The sequence below is a fragment of the Galeopterus variegatus genome, unplaced genomic scaffold (genome assembly GCF_000696425.1).
Source record: "Galeopterus variegatus unplaced genomic scaffold, G_variegatus-3.0.2 Scaffold179, whole genome shotgun sequence".
Lineage (NCBI taxonomy): Eukaryota > Metazoa > Chordata > Mammalia > Dermoptera > Cynocephalidae > Galeopterus > Galeopterus variegatus.
In genome coordinates, this window is record NW_007726290.1 from 80,361 (window position 1) to 104,577 (window position 24,217).

General features: G+C 41.3%; 2 protein-coding genes across 2 annotated transcripts in view; one reads left to right on the plus strand and one right to left on the minus strand.

Moving 5' to 3' along the window:
* The window catches only part of PSMD6 (proteasome (prosome, macropain) 26S subunit, non-ATPase, 6), a 14,876-nt gene extending 12,605 nt beyond the window's left edge, over nucleotides 1–2,271 (plus strand). Inside the window, exons 7-8 of the mRNA XM_008563988.1 lie at nucleotides 1,813–1,890; nucleotides 2,059–2,271. Of these exons, the coding sequence (XP_008562210.1) occupies nucleotides 1,813–1,890; nucleotides 2,059–2,155 (175 nt within the window). The 3' untranslated portion in view covers nucleotides 2,156–2,271. The remainder of the gene's footprint in view (nucleotides 1–1,812; nucleotides 1,891–2,058) is intronic.
* A 5,841-nt stretch (nucleotides 2,272–8,112) lies between these two features.
* ATXN7 (ataxin 7) overlaps nucleotides 8,113–24,217 on the minus strand; it is a gene marked incomplete at its 5' end in the record, with an annotated part of 91,463 nt that continues 75,358 nt past the window's right edge. Inside the window, 5 exons of the mRNA XM_008564028.1 lie at nucleotides 8,113–12,237; nucleotides 15,417–16,380; nucleotides 20,778–20,899; nucleotides 21,260–21,458; nucleotides 23,052–23,317. Coding sequence (XP_008562250.1) covers nucleotides 12,220–12,237; nucleotides 15,417–16,380; nucleotides 20,778–20,899; nucleotides 21,260–21,458; nucleotides 23,052–23,317 — 1,569 coding nt within the window. The remainder of the gene's footprint in view (nucleotides 12,238–15,416; nucleotides 16,381–20,777; nucleotides 20,900–21,259; nucleotides 21,459–23,051; nucleotides 23,318–24,217) is intronic.

Genomic DNA, 24,217 nt, shown 5'->3' on the forward strand with positions numbered 1-24,217 from the left:
TTTTGTTTGTTTGTTTTTTTTCCTTTTTGTCTTTTTTCGTGACCGGCAACGGATCGTAACCCTCAGTGTCGTGTCCGTACCGGACCGGCAACGGGACCGCAACCCTCACCGTTGCGCCCCCATCTCGCTCAGCCAGTGAGCGGCCGGTCTGTATGTGGGATCCGAACCCTCGGCGGGAGCGCCGCCGCGCTCCCAAGCGGCGTACTGTAGCCGGCCCATCCATGTGGTATCTAGATCAGTGGTTCCCAAACATAGGTCTTTTAAATGTTGATGATGTAGTTTTCAGTAGTCCACAAGGAAAAAAGTGATGGTTACACAGCAACTTTAAATGAAGCTGTAGTTCATTTAAATAAGATTATTCTCTTTTTAGTGGTTTTGTTTTTTCCAGCATTTTATTATGAAAAATTTCACACATGCAGAAAATTAAAGAATTGTACAGTGAATTTTAACATTTTGTTATATTTGCTTATCACATATCTATCTTATTTTTTTTTTTTAACAACTTCAAAGTAAGTTTCAGACATTAACACAAACCCTAAACACTTTAGTAGGTATTTTAATATTTGTTTATAGGTTTGTTCAATGAAATGCACAGATCTTAAGGGTAACCCAAACCCCTACTGAGCCATCACCAGAAATTCCCTGATTTTCTTTCTTTGAAAAAGGGCAGCGATAGTAATTTGTTTTGTTTTTTTAAATGATCCTCACCAAAATAGAAAGCTGATATCCCTAGCTTTTGATTCGTGTCTGGTAACCACTGCCCAAGCGGGTTGTTTATTAGGATGGGGACTGGACATTACGAACGTGTTTTTCATGAGTCAGTGGAAGGAGTGGCTTGTGGTGTGAGTGCATGAGAAACAGTGTTTGGCCTGGCTTTGTCACTAAATATTTGTGTGGCTTTGGTTAGGTTCTGTCCCTTCAGTTTTTTAACTGATGTGGAGGTCATAAAGCCTTCACTAGCTGGGGGCAGTGTGAGGCTCTGATGAAAGGAAGAGATGCACTGAAGCAAGAAGTGCCATTTAGATGCACTGCAGTATTCTTGAAACCATCTTGATGACAAGCAAATTCAAGGCAGCTGGTGCATTTCAGGTGGTGTCTAATTGTTTTGTTGTTTCCTTTATGCTCTTAAGAACAGCTTTAGAGACAAAGGTTGTACCATTTCGCACTAGTTGTTACCTGGAAAGGCCTTGTTTTAAATTCCTATGATACCTGGGAATTTCAAGTGTGGATTTTCATGGATTCCTTTTTTTCCTCCTAAAAAACTTACAGATTAGGTGAAATCCCCTTTTTAAAATGGGCTGAGCAATAATCATACATCATTTCTTCCTTCTCACTTCCTTAGTAAGATATTTTTGTTTTAGAGAGAAGGGGACCCTAATGTTTAAGTAAACACTACTGCTGTTGATATGTTTACATACCAAATGGGTGTGTTCCATAATTTTGTTTTAGGTCCTTTGTTGGAAACAATGTATCAGTTTTTCCCCTAATATATCTTATTTCTCCTAACTACTTAAAGTTTTTCTCTGAGCACTTCTGTAGCTCTAAAGACTTGATATGAATGGTTTCATTGTTTGACACCTACGTCCATTTGAATATGAACTTCTAGGGTCATGTTTATTCTGGTAGATGACCTAAATCTTGCAATACACCAGGGACTGTCTCAGCTATTGCATATGCAGTTGCTCGGGCTTGAATGGAAATTAAACATTACCTTGAAAGACAATTGATTAATTTATTTCAGTGCAGCTTATATTTTCTAAGAATTCTCTATAAGGCTAATGGTGTGTTTTTAAAAATTTTCCTCTAAATTAGGGAACTCTCCAGATTTATTGCTGCTGGGAGACTACACTGCAAAATAGATAAAGTGAATGAAATAGTAGAAACCAACAGGTACTTGCATTTTGTGTATCACGTTATATTTCTCCGAATAAGAAGCATTCTTAAGTGCTTTCTTTTATTTATTTTTAAATTTTAAGTGCATTTTAAAAGTAGGTCAGTTATTGCCATGCAGTAATGTGACTGGTAAATAATTCATTTTTTTCTTGAATTTATTTATAGACCTGATAGCAAGAACTGGCAGTACCAAGAAACTATCAAGAAAGGAGATCTGCTACTAAACAGAGTTCAAAAACTTTCCAGAGTAATTAATATGTAAAACCATGTAACAAAAGATTCCCTTTAGAGAGAATTATTTGGAATTTTTATAGCTTATTTCACTATGTGTCCAATTCAGCTGTATAAAATAAATACTACATTGTTTCTTTCAGTTTACTTTTTTCTTAAACATATATGCCTTGAAGGATGGGGTACAGTAGTGTTAAAATAATATCACTTGAATTATTCATTAATGAAAAATATTTTGTCATTTATACATCTCTGGTTTATTGGTATAACGGTTGTAGTCAGAGACTTGAATTTCTGGATTCATATCTTGACTGCCTCATCAGTAAAACAGGGATAATGACACAAGCCCATTATCTCTTACCTGTAGGCCTCCTGATTTTAGAAAGAGTACATGCTATATAGGAGCCCATAATTACACAGAGTCCCACTTAGTGTACAAAAGACAGAAGATAAATGTGTAATAAGCTTTCCCTCTAAAACAAGTAACCATATAAGACAGGAAATTACCTCTTTTTAGAAAATTGCATAACCTGGATTCCAGAATCTACCAAGGCCAATCTTACTAAACATAGATTTTAAAAACCTATATAAATACTAGCAAAATGAATCTTTTTTCCAAACAGAGGACCATAGTGAGGAAATCAGATGATTCTTGTTTGTCTACCGTATATAAACTCAGTTGATGGGGCTAAGTGCTATAAAGAAAGAAATATAAAACCAGATAAAGGGCAAGGTAAAATAGGGTGTGAAGGGCTCTCTTCCATGGGGTGTCATAGAAGGCCTTTCTGGTCATTTAAATAAAAAGGAGGGAGAGACTATGCACATGTCTAGGGGAAGAAAAAAGAGTCACTGGAGAGACACCAGATGATGGTGATTTGGATTGTAGACGTAGCCAGATTTGTTAAAAGATTAGAATTCGGGGCATGAGGGTGGGTGAGAGAAATCAGTCAAGGGAGGTCCCAGGCTTTTTGGCTTAAGTTAAAAGATGACTGTTAACCTTGATGAGCAGTTTTGGTAGAGGTGAGTTAAAAAGAACAGGGAAAGCACAATTTACTGTAAAAGAGGAGAGAAAGAAGAGATTTTGTTTTTTGAGAGCATGCTTATTTGCTGATGGGAATGATCCATTAACAGGAGAAAGCAAAAGCACATGATCTCATTTGATTGAAAATGATTTGATACAATTCACCATTTTTTCATGATAGGCAAAAACACTTCAGTAAACTATGAAAAGCCCTATCCCAAACAAGGTACTTAATGGAAAAATACTAGAAGCATTCTCTTAAAAGTCAAGACAGTGGCTATCATCAGTATTGTACTGGGGGAGGGGCCATTGATCATGTGGCCAGAGCTGTGCTTTGAAAGTTTCTTGTAGGCACTGTGTGGTGCATGGGAGTCTTTCAAAATGCTGGATATACCTAAAGCATTTGAGAATAGCCACCTATGGATTTCTAAAAATATGTTCATCTATTAAACCTTATTTAATAATAATAATTTCTTGAAGAAATTGTGACTATAAATACCCTTAACAAAATCCCTGATACTGAAAATCAATTAGTGCAATCTCTGCTAAATCCATCATATTGAGAACTTACCGTGTTCCTTGTGTCCATTTAAAAATTGGTAGAATTCTGGAATTGTTTTTAGCAAACTGACTCATTGTGGTTTTTGCTAGAGGGAAGAAAGTAGGATGAAAATGTCAGTTTCTTGAAATAATACTTGCCCTCAACTCTCACCAACATAACTACTTGTGCTGAAGTGATCACAGAGCACAACTATGACATTTCTGTCAAGGCCTACACTTTTTTTTTTTTTTTAAATCAACCCAGGTCTCTCTCATAATACACTATCTTAGTATAAAATGGAAATGTGCTGAGATGAACTATCTTTTGTGATTATTTTTTAAAGCAATAATGCCAGTGTCTCTTACCTCAATAAAATGATTATATATGTATTCATATATAATATTTATTCATATATGATATTTAAAAGCGATGTCAAATTATGTTAATCTATTTCCTGTATTAGAAATAACAGATTTTGGGCTGGCCCCATGGCTCACTCGGGAGAGTGTGGCGCTGGTAGTGCCGAGGCCGTGGGTTCGGATCCTATATAGGGATGGCCGGTGTGCTCACTGGCTGAGCGTGGTGCGGACCACACCGTGCCGAGGATTGCGATCCCCTTACCGGTCAAAAAAAAAAAAACAGATTTTGATCAATTCTTAGCTTATTAACTAGCAGTGTTTTAGGAATAGAAATACAGCCTAAAAGCCATTTTTTGTTAAGTGTTTGCACTTAACTTTTACCCTGTCCAAATGGCTACAAGGATTTCTACAGTTTGATCACTAAGCATGTATTCTCCAGCACAAGATTTTATGACTGAATACTTTGGTCCTTAGTAACCTGACGGTGCATTAATATTAATTGCTCAGTAGAGGATTACCGATCATTAGTAAATCACTTGTATAGTTTCATATTGTGAATGAATCCTTGGTGCTGTTAACCTTTTTTTTTTTAAGAGGATGAACAGCTGATACTTGACATGTTAATTGCCCCCCCCCCCACGATTACAGGGAACAAAGCAGCGGGGGTGGGTGGGTGAGGTTGAGATAATCCTTGCCCCCCCCAATGCTACACGAATTTGTAGCTAACACACCTCATACCTCCATAATGGCTATGGGGGAATAAGTTAAATCCCTAACTAGAAAACATGAAAGCTTTAATACTCACCTATTTTGGTTTCAAAGCCACAGACTGCAGATCTGCATTTTTCTTGTTTCTAAAGACATACAAAAGATGTCAATTTGTAGCAGTCTGGTCCAGGCCATAATATAGCCTTGAAGCAGAGTCAAGGGGGATATCTAACCTTTTTGTCATTCCAAAATCGCTTATAATGGCATAATTTTGCTGGTACAGATTGAGTTTAAGAAATAAAAGGGACAATTTGTCAGTGAATGGTTAGTCTTCAAACCAGCCATTTTAAAACACCTTTCCATCCTGAGATTTCCTTAGGGAAGTGACCATTTAGTCAAGACTTTACCAACCCTTTCAGAGGTTACCTGCTTTTCCAAAGTATGTATGTAATTAGTGGAATATCAATGCTGATAAACTCCACACTTGGTTTTTGAGATTTTTGCTTTTCTTGAAACACTCTGGGTTAGAGGCTTTGCATTCATACACACCTCACAAGCTTGGGGCCAAGATGAAGTCTGCTGTTCCCTAGTTCCTTGCTCTTTCTTTCCTCACCATTGTGTTTTCCACCCTCATTCAAAATGTCTTCTCTTTGAAGCTGCTTACCACCCACTAACACCACCAACTCACTGTGCTCACTGTCCTCAATCACAGACCTCCACTTTACTCCCCCTGCTCCATCCAGTTCATTCCTGACCTGAGCAGGTGTCTCAGTCTTCCTCTTAACCCTAACCACTTTAAAGTGGACCACCTATACAGTAATACCCTAGCTTCACAGTACTTCAGCCTCAACTGCACAGTTTCCATCCACTGCCATGGCCTCACCCAGGAATCACAAGCACCTCTGAACAGCTCCGCTTTTGAAAATGAACACTGGATTTCCACTCTATTTTATCCTATTCCTCCACTGCCTGGACTAGTCCTGAAAAAGCTATGTCATCCTGATAGCTCTGCGCCCTGGATCAAGCCTGGTATGTTAACCCCTCTTTGTTATTGGCTATATTGAATTAGAATATTAAACATTTAACTAGATAAGTATTACTTTAACATAATAGTAAGCCAAATCTATTAGCTACATACTTTTCCCAGTTAAACTCACCCACTTCCATGACCTAATGAAAGACAACTCTCCATTTTTAATTTACAGCTCAAACCCCCTCCTCAAGCTCCATCTAGACTCAATCACCGACTAGGTACTAAACCTGAATTTCCCCACACCAGCAACTCAAATCCATTGGTATGTCTTTTTTTCCGTTACCTCACACATTCCACTTAGAGTTCATCAACAGGTCTGGCCAAGCTAGAAATCTGTAAGTCATCTTAGACTCACTCTTCCTCTTAATGTTCAGCATAATTAGACCTCAAGGCCTGTTGGTTCTACCTTTAAAAGCTTTCTGGAATCACTCATCTATCTCCATGGTCACAGCCTTAGTTAAGAAACTTCAAAGCTTTTACCTGGATTATTACAACAGCTTTGTAACTCTCACAAACTTCTCACCTGTCCATTCTATCTTCTATAGTTATTGGAGAGCCCTATGTGATGGAGATTTTTTTTTTTTTAAATATTCAATTACAAGTATTTGATTCTCCCCTTCCCCCTGAAATCTTTTTCTCTGGATGACAGTCTCACCCTCCCCTGCCTGCTAAGAGAGATTCTGGTAGGCCAGCTTTGGTCCGTGGGCTCTGGTTGTGGAAAATGAGAATAACAAGTGCCAAAAACTACAGCCATACAAGGTGAAAGACTAGTTTAACTAACTGCCATGAGAAACAGGAGCAAGACTTTCTTATGAGAAGAGAAAGAGGAGGGAGACAGGACCTTAGGCTTGATTTAGGGGAAAGTTTTTTGATTAGGATTGGGGGAGGTTTAAAGACAGACATTTGAGGTCAAAAAAAGCGAAAATGCAGGAGATAGGGAAGGAGATGTAAGTGCTCCTTTGGCTTTCCCGTCTCCAGTAAAGATCTGAATGGCTTTTAGGCTTTTACTTTTAGCAGCTGTACGGTGGTGGTGAGACTAGACCATGAAATATCTCTGGGCTCTGGGCCGGCCCCGTGGCACACTCGGTAGAGTGCGGCGCTTGGGAGCACGGTGGCGCTCCCGCCGAGGGTTCGGATCCCATATAGAGACCGGTCCGCTCACTGGTTGAGCGCGGTGCGGGCACGACACTGAGGGTTGCGATCCTGTTACCGGTCACGAAAAAAGACAAAAAGGGGGAAAAAAAAAAAAATATATATATATATATATATCTGGGGTCTGATAGTTACATTTAGGTTAATCTGAGCCAGATCCCATATCCGCCTGAGGATAAAGGCCCCATGACATTCAAGGTCCTTGACAATCTAACACCAACTTCTCCAACCCTATTAACCCTTTCTGTCCAGCAAACTTCACGTAGAATTATACTTTATTCCTCATTTCCTCACTCCTGTGCTCACCCCATTTTCTTCCTCTGTCCAGAAGGACCTTACCCTTGTCTTTCTGCCAGGTGAAATCCCATATGCCAAGATCCAAACTGCCAACCCCCCTTCTTTGAACTGGGATAGTCTCTTGCTGTCCAGGGTCAGGTGATCTAAAAGGGAATGGAAGTAAAAAGGTTAAGAGAACCCCCCTTTTCCTGGGACGTTGGAGGACACCCACAGTGGTAGGGAGCTTCCTATGACTGGATTTGAGTAGGTGGTTGATCTAAGGAGGGAACTGTCCATGGGGCATGGGGGTTGAAGCCAGGCTAACTCTTCCATGTAAGGTAATGAATGTTTTTTCCAATACAGAAAGCAACTTCTCTTAAGCAACAAACATAATTTTGAATTTACTAGAATGATTTATTTGCAAATGGTAAAACTAGCCAGATTTCCAGAGAGAGAAGATTCCATGTTATGCTCTAAATAATACTAAAATGCACTTGTACTGCCAGTAAGGGAGGTATGTAAAAGCAAGGAAGAGATTATATACCATCTCTGGATAAAAAATTTAGCTCTCTAAAAATTGATTACATGTCATCAAATTTACATATTAACAAGTACAAACAAAATGTGCTTCTAAATCTATCAGCTCCCCATTGTTTACTTCACAAACCTAGAGGGCCAGAAAACAGTAGTGTTCACTGTTTACACAGTTACTAGTTTACCCAAGGCAAAGCTCTGTGTCCAAGAATGGAATCATCCTAATGCCACAGAAGAATTTAGCTAGTACAGGAGAGAGGCAAAAGTGAAGGTGTTTCAGAAGGTGTCTGATGCCAAAAATAAAGAGAAGTCAGGCAAGACTGAATTTGGGTTTAGTATCACAATGAGGCAGAAACATGTAAGATATTTCATGCAGCCAACCTTATTTATTGAGAAGTCCTAATTTTATTGCCCGTTTAGTAACATGTTTGTTCCACAAACTAATTTGTCATAAAGCAAAGCACAACTTTTTCTTATAAATAGTATAAATTATTTTATTTACAGAAACTTGTTACAAAACAAATAGACTATATATTTCTTCTCTTTTAAATATCCAAAGTAATTTTCTATCCCTTGACATTTGTTCATGTTCTATACAGCAGCCAACACAAAGTCCAGCTGAGATGCTCTTGATTATGTGTACAAATTATCAAACTATTCACACATTTTAACACAGGAGATTGCTTTTATAACGAAGCTCAAAAAAACATAGCAAAATGCTCTCAAGGCCCTACATTCACACCAACAGTATGTAGTGCTCATTTAAATGATCTGAAAATGTAAAATGTTTTGCACAAAATGTAAAAATGATTATTTTCTGCTAAACAATGAAACTTTTAACAATCAATTTTCAAAGCCCAACCCCCTCACCCCCAGGACAAAATGAGACATTAAGAAATTCCTTGGCAACAGAACTCTTGCAGGAAGACAGCTGCCTTTATAAGTTACATTTTTCAAATTATACATTTTTTTCCATGTTCTCAGAGGTACTTCTTTGTATTTTATTTTTGGAATACAAAATATTTTAAGTATTCTATTTTAAACGCTGTATTTCATGAGTGAATAACAAAACGAACACATTGTGTAAGTTGCTGGCTGACAAAAAGATCAGTAACCCTTGGTGCCCCAGGCAATCCATCACCAGCTGAATTACTGTGAACCAAAAGGTCTGAATTTTAAAATACCTTATAGAATTACCAGCATTGGTGGTTTTCTACTCCTCCCCTAAAACTTCAGAAACAATATTTAGGTGGAAAAAGCAAACTCTAAAAGTTCAACTGAACATTCAAGTCTTTTAAAGAGATTCTGTCTAAGCTTAAAACTAGGTTCAGGCACTTTCAGTTTTTTCCATTAGTTTTAAACCACATCACATACTAACACACATGTGCTCAGAGAGTATACACACAAACACACAGGCACACGCACGCACACTTACACACACATTCACACATAAAACACTAACAAAAGAAAAGCAGTGTGTCACTTAGTCTATCGGGAAATCAGGCAACTAGGGAGAAGCAATGCCCACTTCATCTGTATGAATCCACTCCCGAGACATTAAAAGGGACAAAGACTTTCACAGAACAGAGGCATCCCTTAAACTGTAAAGGAGGCAAATTCTAGAACTATTGGCTTGGCAGTGAACCACTTCAAATTATAAAAAGGTATTTACTTTTATTAATTAATAAATAAATACTAGATGATCTCAATTGTACCAAAACAGGATATCGGAAAAAAAGACCTGTGCAAAAATACATATTTAAATATGTACAATTCATTTTTAACAAAATATGTCTTCTGAAATAGGGATACTTCCATATTTATAATAGAATGAGAAATTCCAAAATAAAGATACAAAAGTAGGTTTTGTATAATTCTTTGTTCATCATTGCAGCACTTTTTATTTTTTTGTAGGCTAAGAAAACTGCAGGAGTTGTCATGAAATTCTATTGGAAAGAATATAAAAATTATCTTGGTTTTAAATTGATACCAAAGTCTGTCTAGAAACAACCCAACCACTGCAAATTTGGTTTTTCCAAGTTAATTTAATTCAAAAAAATACTTGTATTCCCTTGTTTTAAATGGTCTTAATTGTTCCTCATAATAAAAAGTAGTTGTAGGAGAAAATAAAACATTTGAACAACAGTCTAAAATTTAATAGCACTGTTTAGAATAGGTCTGTTTGTGGCAGGCAGAATCCAAAATGGCTAATATCCTAATCCCGATGCTCTGTGTACTACCGGGAGACATAATGAAATTCAACGAAAACTTCAGTCTAAGAAATCAAATGATCAATACTCGCTAATCTAAATATCTACATTATTCTGAATCAACTTGCTATTGTGGATCCTATTCACATCTTTTGGAACAACATGATCTGTCTATAAATTCCACTGATAAAAGCAACTTTATTTATAACCATCAAGTCCCCTTGGCTCTGAAAATAAATTCTATCTATATACCCCATTGCACTTGTCGCCAAGGAATCAACTAGGTACGTTCTGATTCCCTCTTTAGCTCCTTTCTCTCCACTCACTGGGATGGAACAATCAGACTGATTTCTCTTCACTATCCCAAACTGGTCCATCCATGCTCTCTCCTTACTAAGCTCTCCTATAGTATCATTTTAAAAGCATTTACTGGTTGATTGCATAATAAGTGAACAAGATACTGTTCTCCCCTTCCTTTAAAAAAAGAATCAATATTTTACATCAATTTATAGCTAAAGTATCTGCATAAAGTTTTTGTTTTCTTACATAATAAGAATAGTTCTGTAGCAATTCACATTATTAGGCTGGTAACCAAGTATTTATTCATTCTACCTGTTGTTGACTTGAAATTCCCTGAAACTGAAGTATGTAATCCAAGAATTATAGGAAAAAAAAGTATGCACTGAGTGGCTCTGTCTAGGCACTGGCCAGGGCAATGCTCAGAGCCTTGGAAATTTTACCCTGTGTTCGGCAACTTTGTGTGTTCTAATAAGCAAAAGTGCCTGGTTCCCGTTTCAGGAGTTGTTGTGGTAGAATCACCCGTTAAAAGGCCCCAACTCATCCCCAAAATTCAATGACATCTTCTCAAGCAATGCTGTTTTAACATATTAAGTTCTTTTTTGGGGGGTGGAGTACCTGAAAAAATATTCTAGAGGGCTCCAGAACTCTCTCAGGAAGATGGCTGGCATTAATCCCAAGAAAGGAGTATGTAGTCAGGGAAATACCATATGCACATCAAATAAAACCTGCATGTGGGTAAGTGTACACATTCTCCAACTCCCCTCCCTCAGGGTCTGCTCCCTACCCCAACTGCATCCAAATAAAGATCTGTAGTGGCATAAGGGAGCGTGGGCACACACACACACACAATACCCAGAGTGCTCAAGGCAGAAATTTACACTTAGTCCCAGGACAGTATCCAAAGAGGAAAATGGGGGTAATGCAAAGAGTGCCTTGGAAACATTTAAGTACATCCTAATAATTTCACTTTAAAAAGGCAATTTTTAAAAAAGAGACTAGGTAGGACAACCAACCCAATCTGACATACTGTTTAACACGAAAGCTTAAAGGATAAGAAAATTCCATTTCTTTGGAAATCTTGTAAAAAGTTTTTTCTCCTTATAGTGATTTTTACCTTTCCCACCCACTCCCTCCTTCCCAATTTGGCTTTCCTTTATCAAAACTAATTTGCATTTTCTTTCTTTTTTTAATCACACAGAATTGCTTTTGTACCATGAAAAGTAATCCTCTAAAATGGTTTATACTTGCTCTCTGGGCATCAGTGGCTTCAAACCAGTTTGTAAGTCAGAAACTTCTGACAGCTTCTGATCCCAAATTATCTGCAAAAGGCTGGACTATTCTGTCACAGGGCCTTGCACTAACATCCATATTCCATTCTTGGAACATTGCTATAAAAATCTAAAGCCAAATTCCCTCTCCAGAGGGTTGCTCAGGGTGTAGTGCTTTCTCCTCTGGAAGGTCCCCACTCTCCAGTTAAGGTGCCTAACTGCTGGAGAATGACCTACAGAAGACAGTGTTTAAAAAAAAAAAAAAAAAAAAAAAAAAGGCAGGGAGAGGGAGGAGGGAGACAAGTCTACAGTAATGCTCTTGCCAAAACATTCTTTTGCCCAGCCAATCTACTCAAAGAGTGGCTCCATGATATACTGCAAGTTCAAAAAACAAAACAAAAACAAAAACTTCTCACAGATTGGTAGCAAGCAGTCCAGACCACTTTAACACTGATAAAAGCAATTCGGTGGCTGAACTTGATCCAGTGTCCTTTATGAGTACTCACTGCTACAGACATAGCTTCAGGGAAATCCTTGTTAAAACAACAGCCAGGCGGCAGGTTTCTACCCTTGAGGCCCACGGGAGGTTGGGAAAACAGACTCAAAGGCATCATGGAGTCCAGAGCGCTGAGTGGAGGTGTAACTTGTCCTCAAAAGTGTCCAGATTATTCCTCCCCGTGCTATTTTCAGCTGTCAGGGACGTGCCTTTGGCTTTCAAAAAAAGAGAGAGTGGGGAAACAATGAAAAGGTAAGTAAGCAGTTGTACATTGTACTCCCTGATTCTACAAGAAGATATTCCAGGCCACATGCCAGGAGCAGTCAGCTATAGAATTTGGCCCTAGCTTTCAAAAGCTTCCACTGCCCTTAGGTACAATCATTCTAAAGATTTACTATTAGAAGACCCACCAGAAGAGAGCAGGCCTGGGTTTCTAGCTTAGAGAAAGGGCTCTCATGTTTTTGCCTTTCGGTTTTATTTACTGATTTGTGTCCTTGAAAGTATTCCAGGTTGTTAATTAAGAATAAGATCAAATGGGCTAGCTCCCACAGGTGAGACAGCTCACACCCAAGGCAGTGCCTGTGCCAAGAGAGGGAACTCTGGCCTTCACAGTGGGCTATTTTTAAGTCCTTGGTGGCAGAAGACCTAAATAGACTCTTAGGGGGTGCCTGCCCAACCCCATCTCCTAGGCTTCCCAGCATGTCCCCCTTCATTCCTTTACTTAGAAGACGTTAGCCAGTTCAGTTATCTCTGTTGTAAAGTCAGCTCCACAGGGCATGGTTAGTTGAGGTCCCTACATTTCTAAGAGCAGCATTCTTTAAAGCACTTTCGAGTCATGGGTACTTTTGAGATTTTGATGAAAGCTATAGGATCGCTCCTGCAGATAAATGAACACAGACAAAAAATGTGCCACACTTCTTGGGGTTCACTGATCCTCTGATCTCTAGTCATGGGTCCCTATGATTTGTGTAGCATAATAAACAGTATTCCACTACACAGAGGAAATCTTTCTCAAACACAAACTTAAGTCCAAACTGATTTTCAGGGAAAGAACCCAAAGCTAGACTGTTTGGGTCTTCCTAGTCGGACATAGTCCCCCAGTTGGTAAAAATTAGAGGTGGCAAACTGGCAGGTCATGAGCCAAGCTTGGCCAACACCAGATTAAAAAACTATATGTGTATGTGTATATATATATATATATATATATATATATATATAAAATCTCTTTTATTTGGGTCTTCCTAGTCGGACATAGTCCCCCAGTTGGTAAAAATTAGAGGTGGCAAACTGGCAGGTCATGAGCCAAGCTTGGCCAACACCAGATTAAAAAACTATATGTGTATGTGTATATATATATATATATATATATATACATATATAAAATCTCTTTTAAAAATGCCAAATTTCTGGGCCGGCCCGTGGCTCACTCGGTAGAGTGCGGTGCTGATAACACCAAGGCCCTGGGTTCGGATCCCATAAACGGATGGTCGGTTCGCTCACTGGCTGAGCGTGGTGCTCACAACACCAAGTCAAGGGTTAAGATCCCCTTACCGGTCATCTTTAAAAAAAAAAAAAAAAAAAAAAATGCCAAATTTCACATGCAAGTCCAGATCTGCAGTTTCTCTTTAAAAGTGGTAGCAAGTGTCTGGGAATCGCTGCTCCAGATGGGCCCCCACTCCCCAGTTTCCCATAGGCACTGTCACACTCTGCTGTGCCCCGAGCCAGCCTCCTTCTGTCCTTTTTGTTACAGTGGGTAGTAAGAGCTACACCCATCTAAATGAAGACAGTGTGTGCTCAGTAACAAAAATGTGAGATGGACATCACAGCACCATGGAATACCACCCCAGATGTGAAGGTCACATCTCCTTGGGACACTGCCCTCAAGGGAGTGTTTAAGGGATGGGTATTATCATTTCTTGCTGTGTTTGCACTGCGCTGTTATGCTTATCATAAACTATAATGAGTAACTACAAACCAAGAAGTAAAAGCACAATTCTCATTTGTCCAGAAATCCCTGCTCAAAAAGCTGAACATACAGATAGCCCATAATTTAAGCAGCTACTTAAATTCATGGATATTTCCCCTTTGCTGTTGGGTGTCAATTCACACAAATATTGAAAGCAAATTACATCACAGTAAAAACTTTTCCTATTTTCTGAAAAAGTTCTAACCTTGCATTTGAGTTAAGTTCTGAAAATGAGGAAAGGGGGTAAAAAAACATAAAAAAGAGCCTCACATTTTAAATCAGGGCTCTGGGGTGATGCTGCTGAAATTCCTGTTTGTAAGCAAGGTGAGGAGAAATCCTGATGAATGAAATAAGATGAGACATGAGCTGGAAGTTAGAGCAAAGTAGCTGGAAGAAACAGCTACAGAAGAGAAAGTCAGGAGAAAACAGTAAAGGTGGAAGAGTAGGGAAAAGACAAAGAAATGGCATAAGAAAGAAAGTCATAGTTAATTCCGAATCCAATACCCACTCAGCCACTTCTCTACTAATGGGCCCACATTCAGATTTCTTTTTTTTTTTCCCTTTTTGTCTTTTTCCGTGTCCGGCAACGGATCGCAACCCTCAGTGTCGCCCCCGTACCGGACCGGGACCAGCAACGGGATCGCAACCCTCGGTGTTGCTCCCATGCCTCGCTCAGCCAGTGAGCGGGAACCGGTCTGTATGCGGGATCCAAACCCTCCGCGGGAGCGCCGCTGCACTTCCCAAGCGGCGCACTACAGCAGTGCGCCACCGGGCCGGCCCCCAGATTTCTTTTTAAACTGTTAACTTGTAATGAGATTTTAGTTTTCTGCGAAGCCCACACTGAATCCTGTTTTCCTGCCTCCCTCCAGTACAGGGAGGAGAAAATATGGGGTGCAATTTAACACAGAATATCTGAAATCTTTGAGGGAGAAAAATACTAAAAAGTCTTTCTTTTAAAATCCTAAATGACCCCTTTCTAGATCAGTTTGGTTTTAGCAGCCCAGCTTTCTTCAGGCAAACATACTGGAGCATCAGCATCCAGGAAACAATGCCTGCTTCCTTCCTCAACAGCATCGTAGGATGCACACATAGTACCAGGTGAGCACCTGGTTGGCTATGGCGAACAACTCCCTTGCAATTCTGATTTTACTGTCATGCCTGATGCTTTCTGCAGCCCTATCTGCAACATGCATTACTGTGGATTCCTTGCCCAGGAGCATCTTCCAAAGACATCAGAAATTCTGGCAGAGAGGAACCTGTTTTACCTTCACATGGCCATGAACTCTTCCTTTTTGTTAAAGACACCATGAAGCTGGATATCTGTTTACAGCAAACCAACCAACCCAACCACACAGATTTCCAAGCTGGCAGAAGTTCCTTAGGGAGGGGAAATGGCCATTCCCATGGGGTTCACAGTCCACTTCCTACCTGATGAAGGAGGGAATTGTTAGTCACTCCTTGTGTCCCTGGGATAGTGCCTGTGTGTTTCATGTGCACGTTGTTCATGGCTGGCAATTTGGCAACCTTTGTGGGTCTGCTGCTGTTGCTGTTGATGCTGCTTGAGACAGGTGAGCACTTTCTTTTCTTTCCTATGAGCTTTTCTAAAGGAGTGTGTGAGTGTGAGAAGCTGCCGTGGGAGTTGACAGGCAGTTCATTGGCCTGGTGGATGAATGGGCCAAGAGAAAGAGTGGAATCGCTGCTGTTCACCATCACACTCATCCTCTTGATGGACTCAGCAGGGATCCCCCCAGGGGGGCCCCTCCCTGACTGGTCATGCCGGACACTCACGGAGTTTGCTTTATTTGTCACACAGTTGAGGCCGATGCTATGGGAAGACGTTACGGTTGAGGGGTAGGGAGGGCCAGAGTGGGCCACACAGTTTTTCCTAAAAGACTCCATGGAATGAGAAGAAGAGGAGGAGGAAGAGTGAACTAACAGTGGGGAACTGTTTTTGCGTTTCTTTCCTGAGCCACCACTGGTACTGCTACTGGCATTGTGACAGTTGGTGCTACTACCAGAAGACTCCTTGGGCCTTAAAGACTTGCTGGATTTCAACTTCTGAGGTTTCCTGGACATAGGGGAGGAGGGAACTGAGGAAAGGCCAGAGGGTGTGGAAGGGGATGAGGATGAAGAAGACACTTGTCTGGATTGCATACTACACACAGGATCCATTGCTCCGGAAGCGGCAGGCTGTGCATTTAGCGTAGTTCCATGAGCTGGTACCAATTTGCTATTTGGGGAGATGCATGTGGATGACAGTAGAACTGGGGATGTAGAGACAGTGGCTCCTGCAAGATAGGTGACCCCGCACTGTGATGTCGGCACAGAGTTTGTCCGGTGAGGAACACGTGTGGAGACCAGTGATGTGGTGCTGGGCACTGGTGGGATTTTCCTGAAGAAAGGAGAGGGCAGTGAGTGACATTCACCATAGCCATTCATGGAAACTGGCAGATGGGCACACCCTTCATCTCTGATGCTGAGAAACATACTCCATCAGAGTGATGACTCTAAAACACAAAGCCTATCTTGTCATTTTTCTCCTTCAAAGTCTTTAATGCCTTCGTGGGGCATTTAGAATAGCGGTGAGTGTGCATGTCTTACCCCGACTACTGCCCAGCTTCCTGTTCCAAACACTGATCTTCCTTCCATTCCAGGTAAATGCCATGACAGAAGAGCCTGTATATCCTCTACCTGGACCTCATTCTTACCCCCAACTTCTGCTCAGGCTTTAGATTTCAGCTCATCATCACTTCTGTAGGAAATCTGTCCTGACCGTCCTGACTTGCTTAGTTCCCCCATGGACTCACACTGCCCCATTTGTAGACTTGGTAAGAGTTAGGGTGGTTTTAATGTGACTATTAATCACTAACTCCTTTGCAGGTGGAGCCATCCACAGCTTATTTACCACTGTAGCCCTAGTGCCTAGCACAGTGCCTGGAATACAGAAAGTACTCGATAAATGTTGAGAGAATTTGGGAAGGAATGAGAAAAAAGGAAGGGCGCAGCTAGTTAACAGCAACTGCTAGGTCATAACTATCAGCCAGAAAGACTGCACAGGGGAATAAAGCCTCAAAATCTCAGGGAATTTTCAGTCACAGTGTTGTAACAATATATTCTGTTAATAATGTCAGGGCAAGGTATTTATTGAGGAATGGGGGAGCCGTTCAAATAGTCAAACCAAGGAGGCCCCCGTTTATTTGAGCTCTGATTTTTAACTGTGACAGCACCAACATTTTCAAATACTCCTATGTAGAATTAAAACCAAGGTGGCAAAACAGTAAACAACCTGCCTGGAAGGCAAATGCCAAGATGGCCTTGCTCCTGACTTAGTGGAATAGCCCTGGCTGATGCGGTCACTACCCCAGCTCCATTTCCTCATCTTTCAAGTGAGAGAGTTGGCCTACACTGCTATCAAAGTGCGTTCCAGATGCTTTTTAAGAAGACTATAGTTACTAATAAAAGGAATTAATGACTGAAAAATTTGCACCTGCTTTAAAACCCCATTCAAGAGTGTAGCTCTAGTCTGGGGTTAGTGCTTCTCAGTTTTGATTGCACAATACAGTTACCTGTGGAGCTTAAGCCACGCCCATGCCAATTACACCAGAGGCACTGGGGAGCCAAGACTGTGAAGCTAGGCTCTATCCCTGTACTATTCACAGAGGAGAACAAGCACTGACATTACCTGAGAGCCCTCTAGTGTTGAGTTCCCGGGCCCCACCCCAAATCTATTTAATCAGAATCTGTATCTCAATAATGCCCCCAGGTGATTTGTTGGCACTGGCATGTTTGAGAATCCCTGAAATAAAGTCAAGGTACTATAGCTTGTTGGGTGCAATGGCTTCTCATGGCCACCAGGTGGCTCAGTAGGCCAGAGCCTAACACCAGGCTGCCTGGAACCAAATCCTGAGAAAAGGAAAAGGCTTCCACAGGGGAAAGGGATGTGGTTCTCTCCAGGTAACTATTACCAGTTACTCTTAGAAAAGCTTGTTTAACTAATTCATTACCTTTTGTATAAAGAACAGGCAAAGTAAGAATACATAGTCATACTGACTGTATTTACACAAAGAAACTCTGTAAAGATATACAGGAAACAAACAAAAATGGTTCTGTCTATGAGGGGTGGGTAGGAAATAGGAGTATAGGGGACAGGGAGACCGAGACTTTCCACTGTATGCCTCTTTATACTCATTTTTCTTTTTTAAGCCAAATGAATGTATTTCCAATTCAAAAAGTTAAAAAACAAAAAAAACCCTTTGATAACCATCCTAGCTCTTCTTAGGGGACTGTGGAATAGTGGTCCCAAATCAGCAGAGGGCAAGCAGTTCACAGAAATCAGAGGAGCTTGGAAATGGCCTTTTAGGTCATGGCTAAGCTCCAGAGGAAGTGCTGGTCTAACTTCACCACTGTCCAGAGCCTCCACAAACCAAAGTAACTCATTTTATACTCAAATCCCACTTCCACTTGCTCTCAAATTTACCACAATAAGCAACTATAGGGAAAGGGGCCAGGAAGAGTGCTACTCAAACAGAGGCTCTTTGTGAAAGGGAAGATTTCTGGCTGAGCCAGGAGGATGAGACTTGGACCACCTTGAAAGTTTCCTTGAGTGCCTCAAAGATGCCACCTGAGAATAGTTCTCCTCTGGGTGAGAAGTGTTGAGCTCCCTTCAGTAAATCTCAGGGGCTGCCCCAATCAGCCAACAGCACTCCTGTTTCGGGGAGCATTTATTTCTACAAGCACCTGGGTTTGGAACTACACTCCAAGTTCCCATCCGCCCCAAGCCTGTGTGCCAGCTCATCATTGAGCAACATGTCTGTCACTGCTGTATTAACTTCTTTAAACCCAAAGGTCATGTTAATGGAAAGGAATGGTTTCCTCCTTCCTGGGAGCAGGTGATAAGGCAGTCAGCCTTCTGACAGAAGAGACAGTAGATAGGGGAGTTAACCTCATGGTCCTGCTTTTTCAAAAGTTCACAGCACAAAAAGGAAAACCTGTCCACATAAGTTCTTATGAACTGAAATCATCTTCACCCAAACTGCTGGCCATGAGCCACTTATCAATATAACAGAGATGAAACATTCTGAGGACCCCTTGAAACTCCTGTGAGTACAATAAACTCATAGTTTAGTGAGCTCGCCTGAGCTCTTCAAGTCCCACTGGGTAGTCTGAAGAAATAAGAAGCTGAGATTTCATGTATCTTGGGGTGTTCTGATGTAAAGAGACCCCCCTTAAACCACAGCAACCCACTCTCCTGATTTTGTCTCCAGGCAGAGACAATGCTCCTTCATAAAGTAGAAAGAAGCACCTCTTATCCAGTAAGAACCAGGAAGAAGTGTGAAATAGAAAAGCAGAATAACATTGCTCTGGACCTAGTTTCCTAAGTGAACAAATGATTATGGAGATGGTTCTCTGGATTGTAAACTATCCAAGGCCTCTAACCAACTTCTTCCAACTTTATTAAGAAACCAAGTCAGGGAGGCAAATAGAGATACTGGCCAAGTCCATTCAAGGAAGCACTAGTAAATGATGCCCAAATGGAGATCTGGGATTACCTGGGGATAACTGGACAGCCCCCTTTAGCAAAGCCCAATGTACACCCAGGTAGATTTCACCAAACATTAGTTCCTCAAGATGCTTCCCTAAAAAAAGGATCCCAAGTCAAAGTGGCTTGGGAGATGTTAAACATGACACATGACATCCCCTGCTTTGAGAGTTATAAAGCACAGTGCCCATTAAAGGCTCTGAGAAGTCCTACAGTAAGTAATGAAAATGATTTAATTTCTGGAATGGCTGAGTTAAACCTTTTAGGCTATGGAACGCTTTTTTCACTCAAAATCTCATTTGGGAAATATTAGCATACATAATGCCATACAAGATGTCTTAAATTGCAAATCAGAGCACATGCCTCCTCTATCTGAAACTGTCAATAGCTTCCCATTACACTCAATTTCAATGTCATCTGGCCCCTGCAGGACTCTTGGACCTTGTCTTGTACCATGCTCGCTTTCTCACTGTTTCTCAAACAAGGTGTCATCTTCTCTGACTCAAGACCTTCTACCTGGAACCCACTCCCACCATCCCAATGGCTGTTCTTTCTCATCCATCCATCTCAATTCAAGGGTCACCTCTTCAGAGAGGCTTTCCTTGAATCCTCCCAGCCTGTTTATTTTCCTACCTCAGCTCTTTATTTGGAAGCAAACTCTCTCTATATCCAAATCCTGGCTCTACCACTAACTTGATACCTGACTTGTATCTCAGTTTTGTTATCTGTAAAACAGGAATTATTGTGGTCACCTGTCATAGAGGACTGTGAACATTAAATATATGTAAAAAGTTGCCTGGCATGTAGTAAGCTCTCAGTGTTGGTGATTGTTATTATTTATTTCTATCATTTCCCTTATGACAAGCTATTATCTCCTCATTCATTCTTCTGTTGACTGGTTTTTTTTTTTGATCGGTAAGGGGATCTTAACCCTTGACTTGGTGTTGTCAGAACCACACTCTCCCAAGTGCGCCAAGGGCCAGCCCCTGTTGACTGGTTTTTGCCTCTCCCCATCCCCAACTAAGACTGTGAGCTCCATACATGTGAGAGTCCTTCTGCCTTGAGCCTCTGTCCCCAGAACAATATGTAGTTGCTAAATGAACAAACAAGGTGCCTTCTTCTCAGAGTCAGTCAAAGGCCCATTTTCATTTAGATAAGCCTATCTTCATAACATCAGTCCCACAGGAAATAAAGAAGATGCAGCATTGGGTAAAAGTCAGCTCTTCTCCCCAAGACCAGCAGGCACTCACTTCCACAGCTGCGCATTCAGATGCTTCTCCACCATGAAGTTGAGGGCGCAGCGAAGCCGGTTCCACCTGGAGTCAAACACGTAATAGCCTCTTCCAATCTGCCGGCTCCCAAATGTGCAAAACTGAAAGAGAACACAGCCGCACGTGCTTGCTTACACTGACGCTGGCACGCCCGGTGAGGGTTCTCTCTCCTCCAGGAAAGGAGCTAATCAGGAAAGACAAAGTTGACTCTGAGTACTAGAGGCTGCGAAGCATGAGAGTGACAATGCCTAGCCCTGAGGTTCGTGGAAGAGAAAGGGAAAAGCACGAGACGGCCCCAGACAGAGTGTGTGCCACCTCTGGGGCGCCCTGTTCTGAACTGCTCTCACACCTTGACTGAGTCCCACATGTACGGGCATGCCAAGGTCCCTGGAGTGCCCCCCTGCAGTGCCCTGTCCATGCTGCGTGGGGAGGGTCAACGCGGGGGTGGACGTGGAACTTACAGATGCTGGCTGAGGATGATGACCTGAATAATGACAGTCCAGTTTTTCAACAGACTCTTCTTTGTCCTCGCCTTCGCCCTCCTCACTGGATAACCGAGAAGCTGGCTCAGTGGCAGGCAGGGGAGGGTGTGGAGATTCATGGACTGGAGGAGGGTCAATGGGGGCACTCCCACCTTGCTGAGCAGGGCAGCCTGGAGGCCTTGGTGAGTAGAAAGTGCAGCACAGATCAGATCACACACGTGGGAATCAGCCTCCTTAACTCAGATACAACAACATATCCAAAACCACCTACAGGAGGCCTGGGCTCCACCATTTGTACTGGGAGAAAACAGATGCTGATCCAGGTGGCTTGGGAGTAAAGGAATCTCTCTTCTTAACTGCACAATGTTCAATTAAGCAGTTTGCCATGTACAACTTATACCTAGTTCTCCTTTCTATAGCCACTTGGGTGGTTCAGGTCTTCCTTCTATTCTCCCCAAGGAAGGGGAAATAAAAGGTAACTTATACCTAGTTCTCCTTTCTATAGCCACTTGGGTGGTTCAGGTCTTCCTTCTATTCTCCCCAAGGAAGGGGAAATACATTTGGAATTTAAGAGAATTCTGTCTTTGATTCCTCTTCTATTTCAACTGGATTTGGGTTTCTAAGGCAAATAAATGAGACAACTGGCAAAGTACTCTAAGATAATCTAGGAGGGACAGGAAGTGATGATAAAAGAATGAGGTAGCATTACCACTTATGCGTATAGTCTAGAGCTGGTTACTCAAGGGCAGAAATGTATTTTTCCTACATCTATAATAACCTAGTGGCTCAGAATTAAGCTTACTTTTTATAGATGGAAAAACTTCAAGGAGAAGATGGCCAAAGAAAGGACCTGCTGAGGAATCTCCAGCCGGCCAGGGCCTGACCACACTCTGGGGAGCCTCCTCTGACTGCTCCTCCAATGTACTGCTCAGAAACTACAGAGCTCATGTTGAGATAGGCTCAAGCACACACTTGGGTTTCCATGAGGGAGGTACTTCCACCTTTATGTGACCATTTCAAGGATCAGACATGTGAGGGTGAAATGTTAGGCAACAGCAGCCAAGGGCTGGCACAGTCCTAAGCAGAGCCCTTATTGCCAGTGGCTGAACAGGCAACAACGAAGCCCTCATTCTCTATGCCTTTCTCTTTCCCGTCCTTCTGGAAATTGGGTACAAAGTCCTTTAACCCAACTTGGCTAAATATGCAAGCACAAAGACACACATATTCCATCATCTAAGTTCTTGCTAAAACACTCTGACCCATTGCTTACTACCCTGCTAAAATGCACAATATATGCTCAAGCCAAAGTCCCAAATGAATGAGTGAAAAAATATGTTGATAAATGGATGCTGTAAAAATTCAGGCTGAATGTCTGTCCCCAGCAAGAATTCCCACTGCTGTATTTTGCAAGAAGCAAGACAAATGAATGGGAAACTGCTGACAAAGCCATGTGAAATGATGCAGTCATTAACCTGCAGGCAGAACCCAATTTCAGCCCTGCTCAACAGGGTTGAGACACCTGACATTGAGAAGTGTAGAGCAGATAACTCTACCTCTATTTTGCTGCTTCCATTTACATCCAAGAAGAGTCCTGGTTAAAACTTACTGATGAACTCAACAAATGTTATTTTTCTACAGCAAAACTCAATTTAAAAGGTATCTCCACAATGAGCCTGATGGGTTTCTCGACATCATGACTGTACTGGGGTTTTACAGTGTACGCAAATCTGTTCTCTGAAGGAGTGAGAAAGAGTTGGCGGGCTCAGCTTACCTTGGAAGACTGGGGGTGTGAGGTTTAGGTTTACTAGCTACAAAAGGCTTTGATTCAGAAGGAATCACTCCGTGAGGGTTTTGGTGCTGCTCCTGTGACGTTCTAGGAGGGGCGGGATGTGGGTCCCTGAGAGGCTGCGGTGGTTGCTGAGAGTCAGGATGGCGAATCGATTCCTTTTCCCTGGTTTTGTTTTTGTGCTCGGCTAATAACACATCAAATCGTTTTCTTCTACCCTGGACAGCCCTCCGTTGGGTTAAGGAATGTGTCTACAGACCAAAAAAATAGAGAAACTAAGGCATCTCAAAAATAATTATCTGTCATATATCTCAAAACACCACTTCCAATAAGAAAGCAATCTGAACCATTAGCATAGTCAAAGACTGCTCAGCATTTGATAGGCTAAAAATCATAAGAACATGGGCTGGCCAGTTATAGTTGGTTAGGGTGAAGTGTTATAACACCCCGGTCAAGAATATGAATGGATCCCCATACTTGACAGCTACCAAAAAATGAATAAAATAAAATAAAAGCCATAAGACCACGATCTTTTCTCCTTAGCTAGACTAGAAGCACATATTCCAGACTCTAAATGTAGAAGAATCTGGTGACAATATTTCCATCACAAAAAAGGAGAAATGTTAGCTATGTCATCTGGCATATAACTGAGTGGCAAACAGCAGAAACCAATGACAGGTGCTCATGTTTCATGCCACAACAATAATTTGTTTACTGGAATTCTCATCAACTCCCTTAGAAAAATTCCTCTTTGGACCACTTAAAATTTTGAATGTTAATTTAAAGGAAAGAAACAATTATTACATAAAACATGTAACAGAAGGTATTCTTTCAGTAACTGCCAGGGAGTAAAAATTTAAAGACAACTGCTTCTCTCTATTCCAATAAAAATGCCATGTAAAGAAGAAAGTGCCTCAAAGCATTCTAGAAACAGAGACTGCTACATCTAAGAAAGACCTTAGATGAGGCTGAGAAGAAAAGCTGGAAGCAGGAGAGATAGAAAACAGAGCAAATCCCTATAAACAGATACTTGCTGTGGAAATCAAGAAAACGGGATGAATGGCACCCTTGGGTCTTTGGATAATGTCTAATTCCAGAATTAAGAAATGGGCACGCTGAGAAAAAGAAAGGTCAAATTATGTGACTGCTTG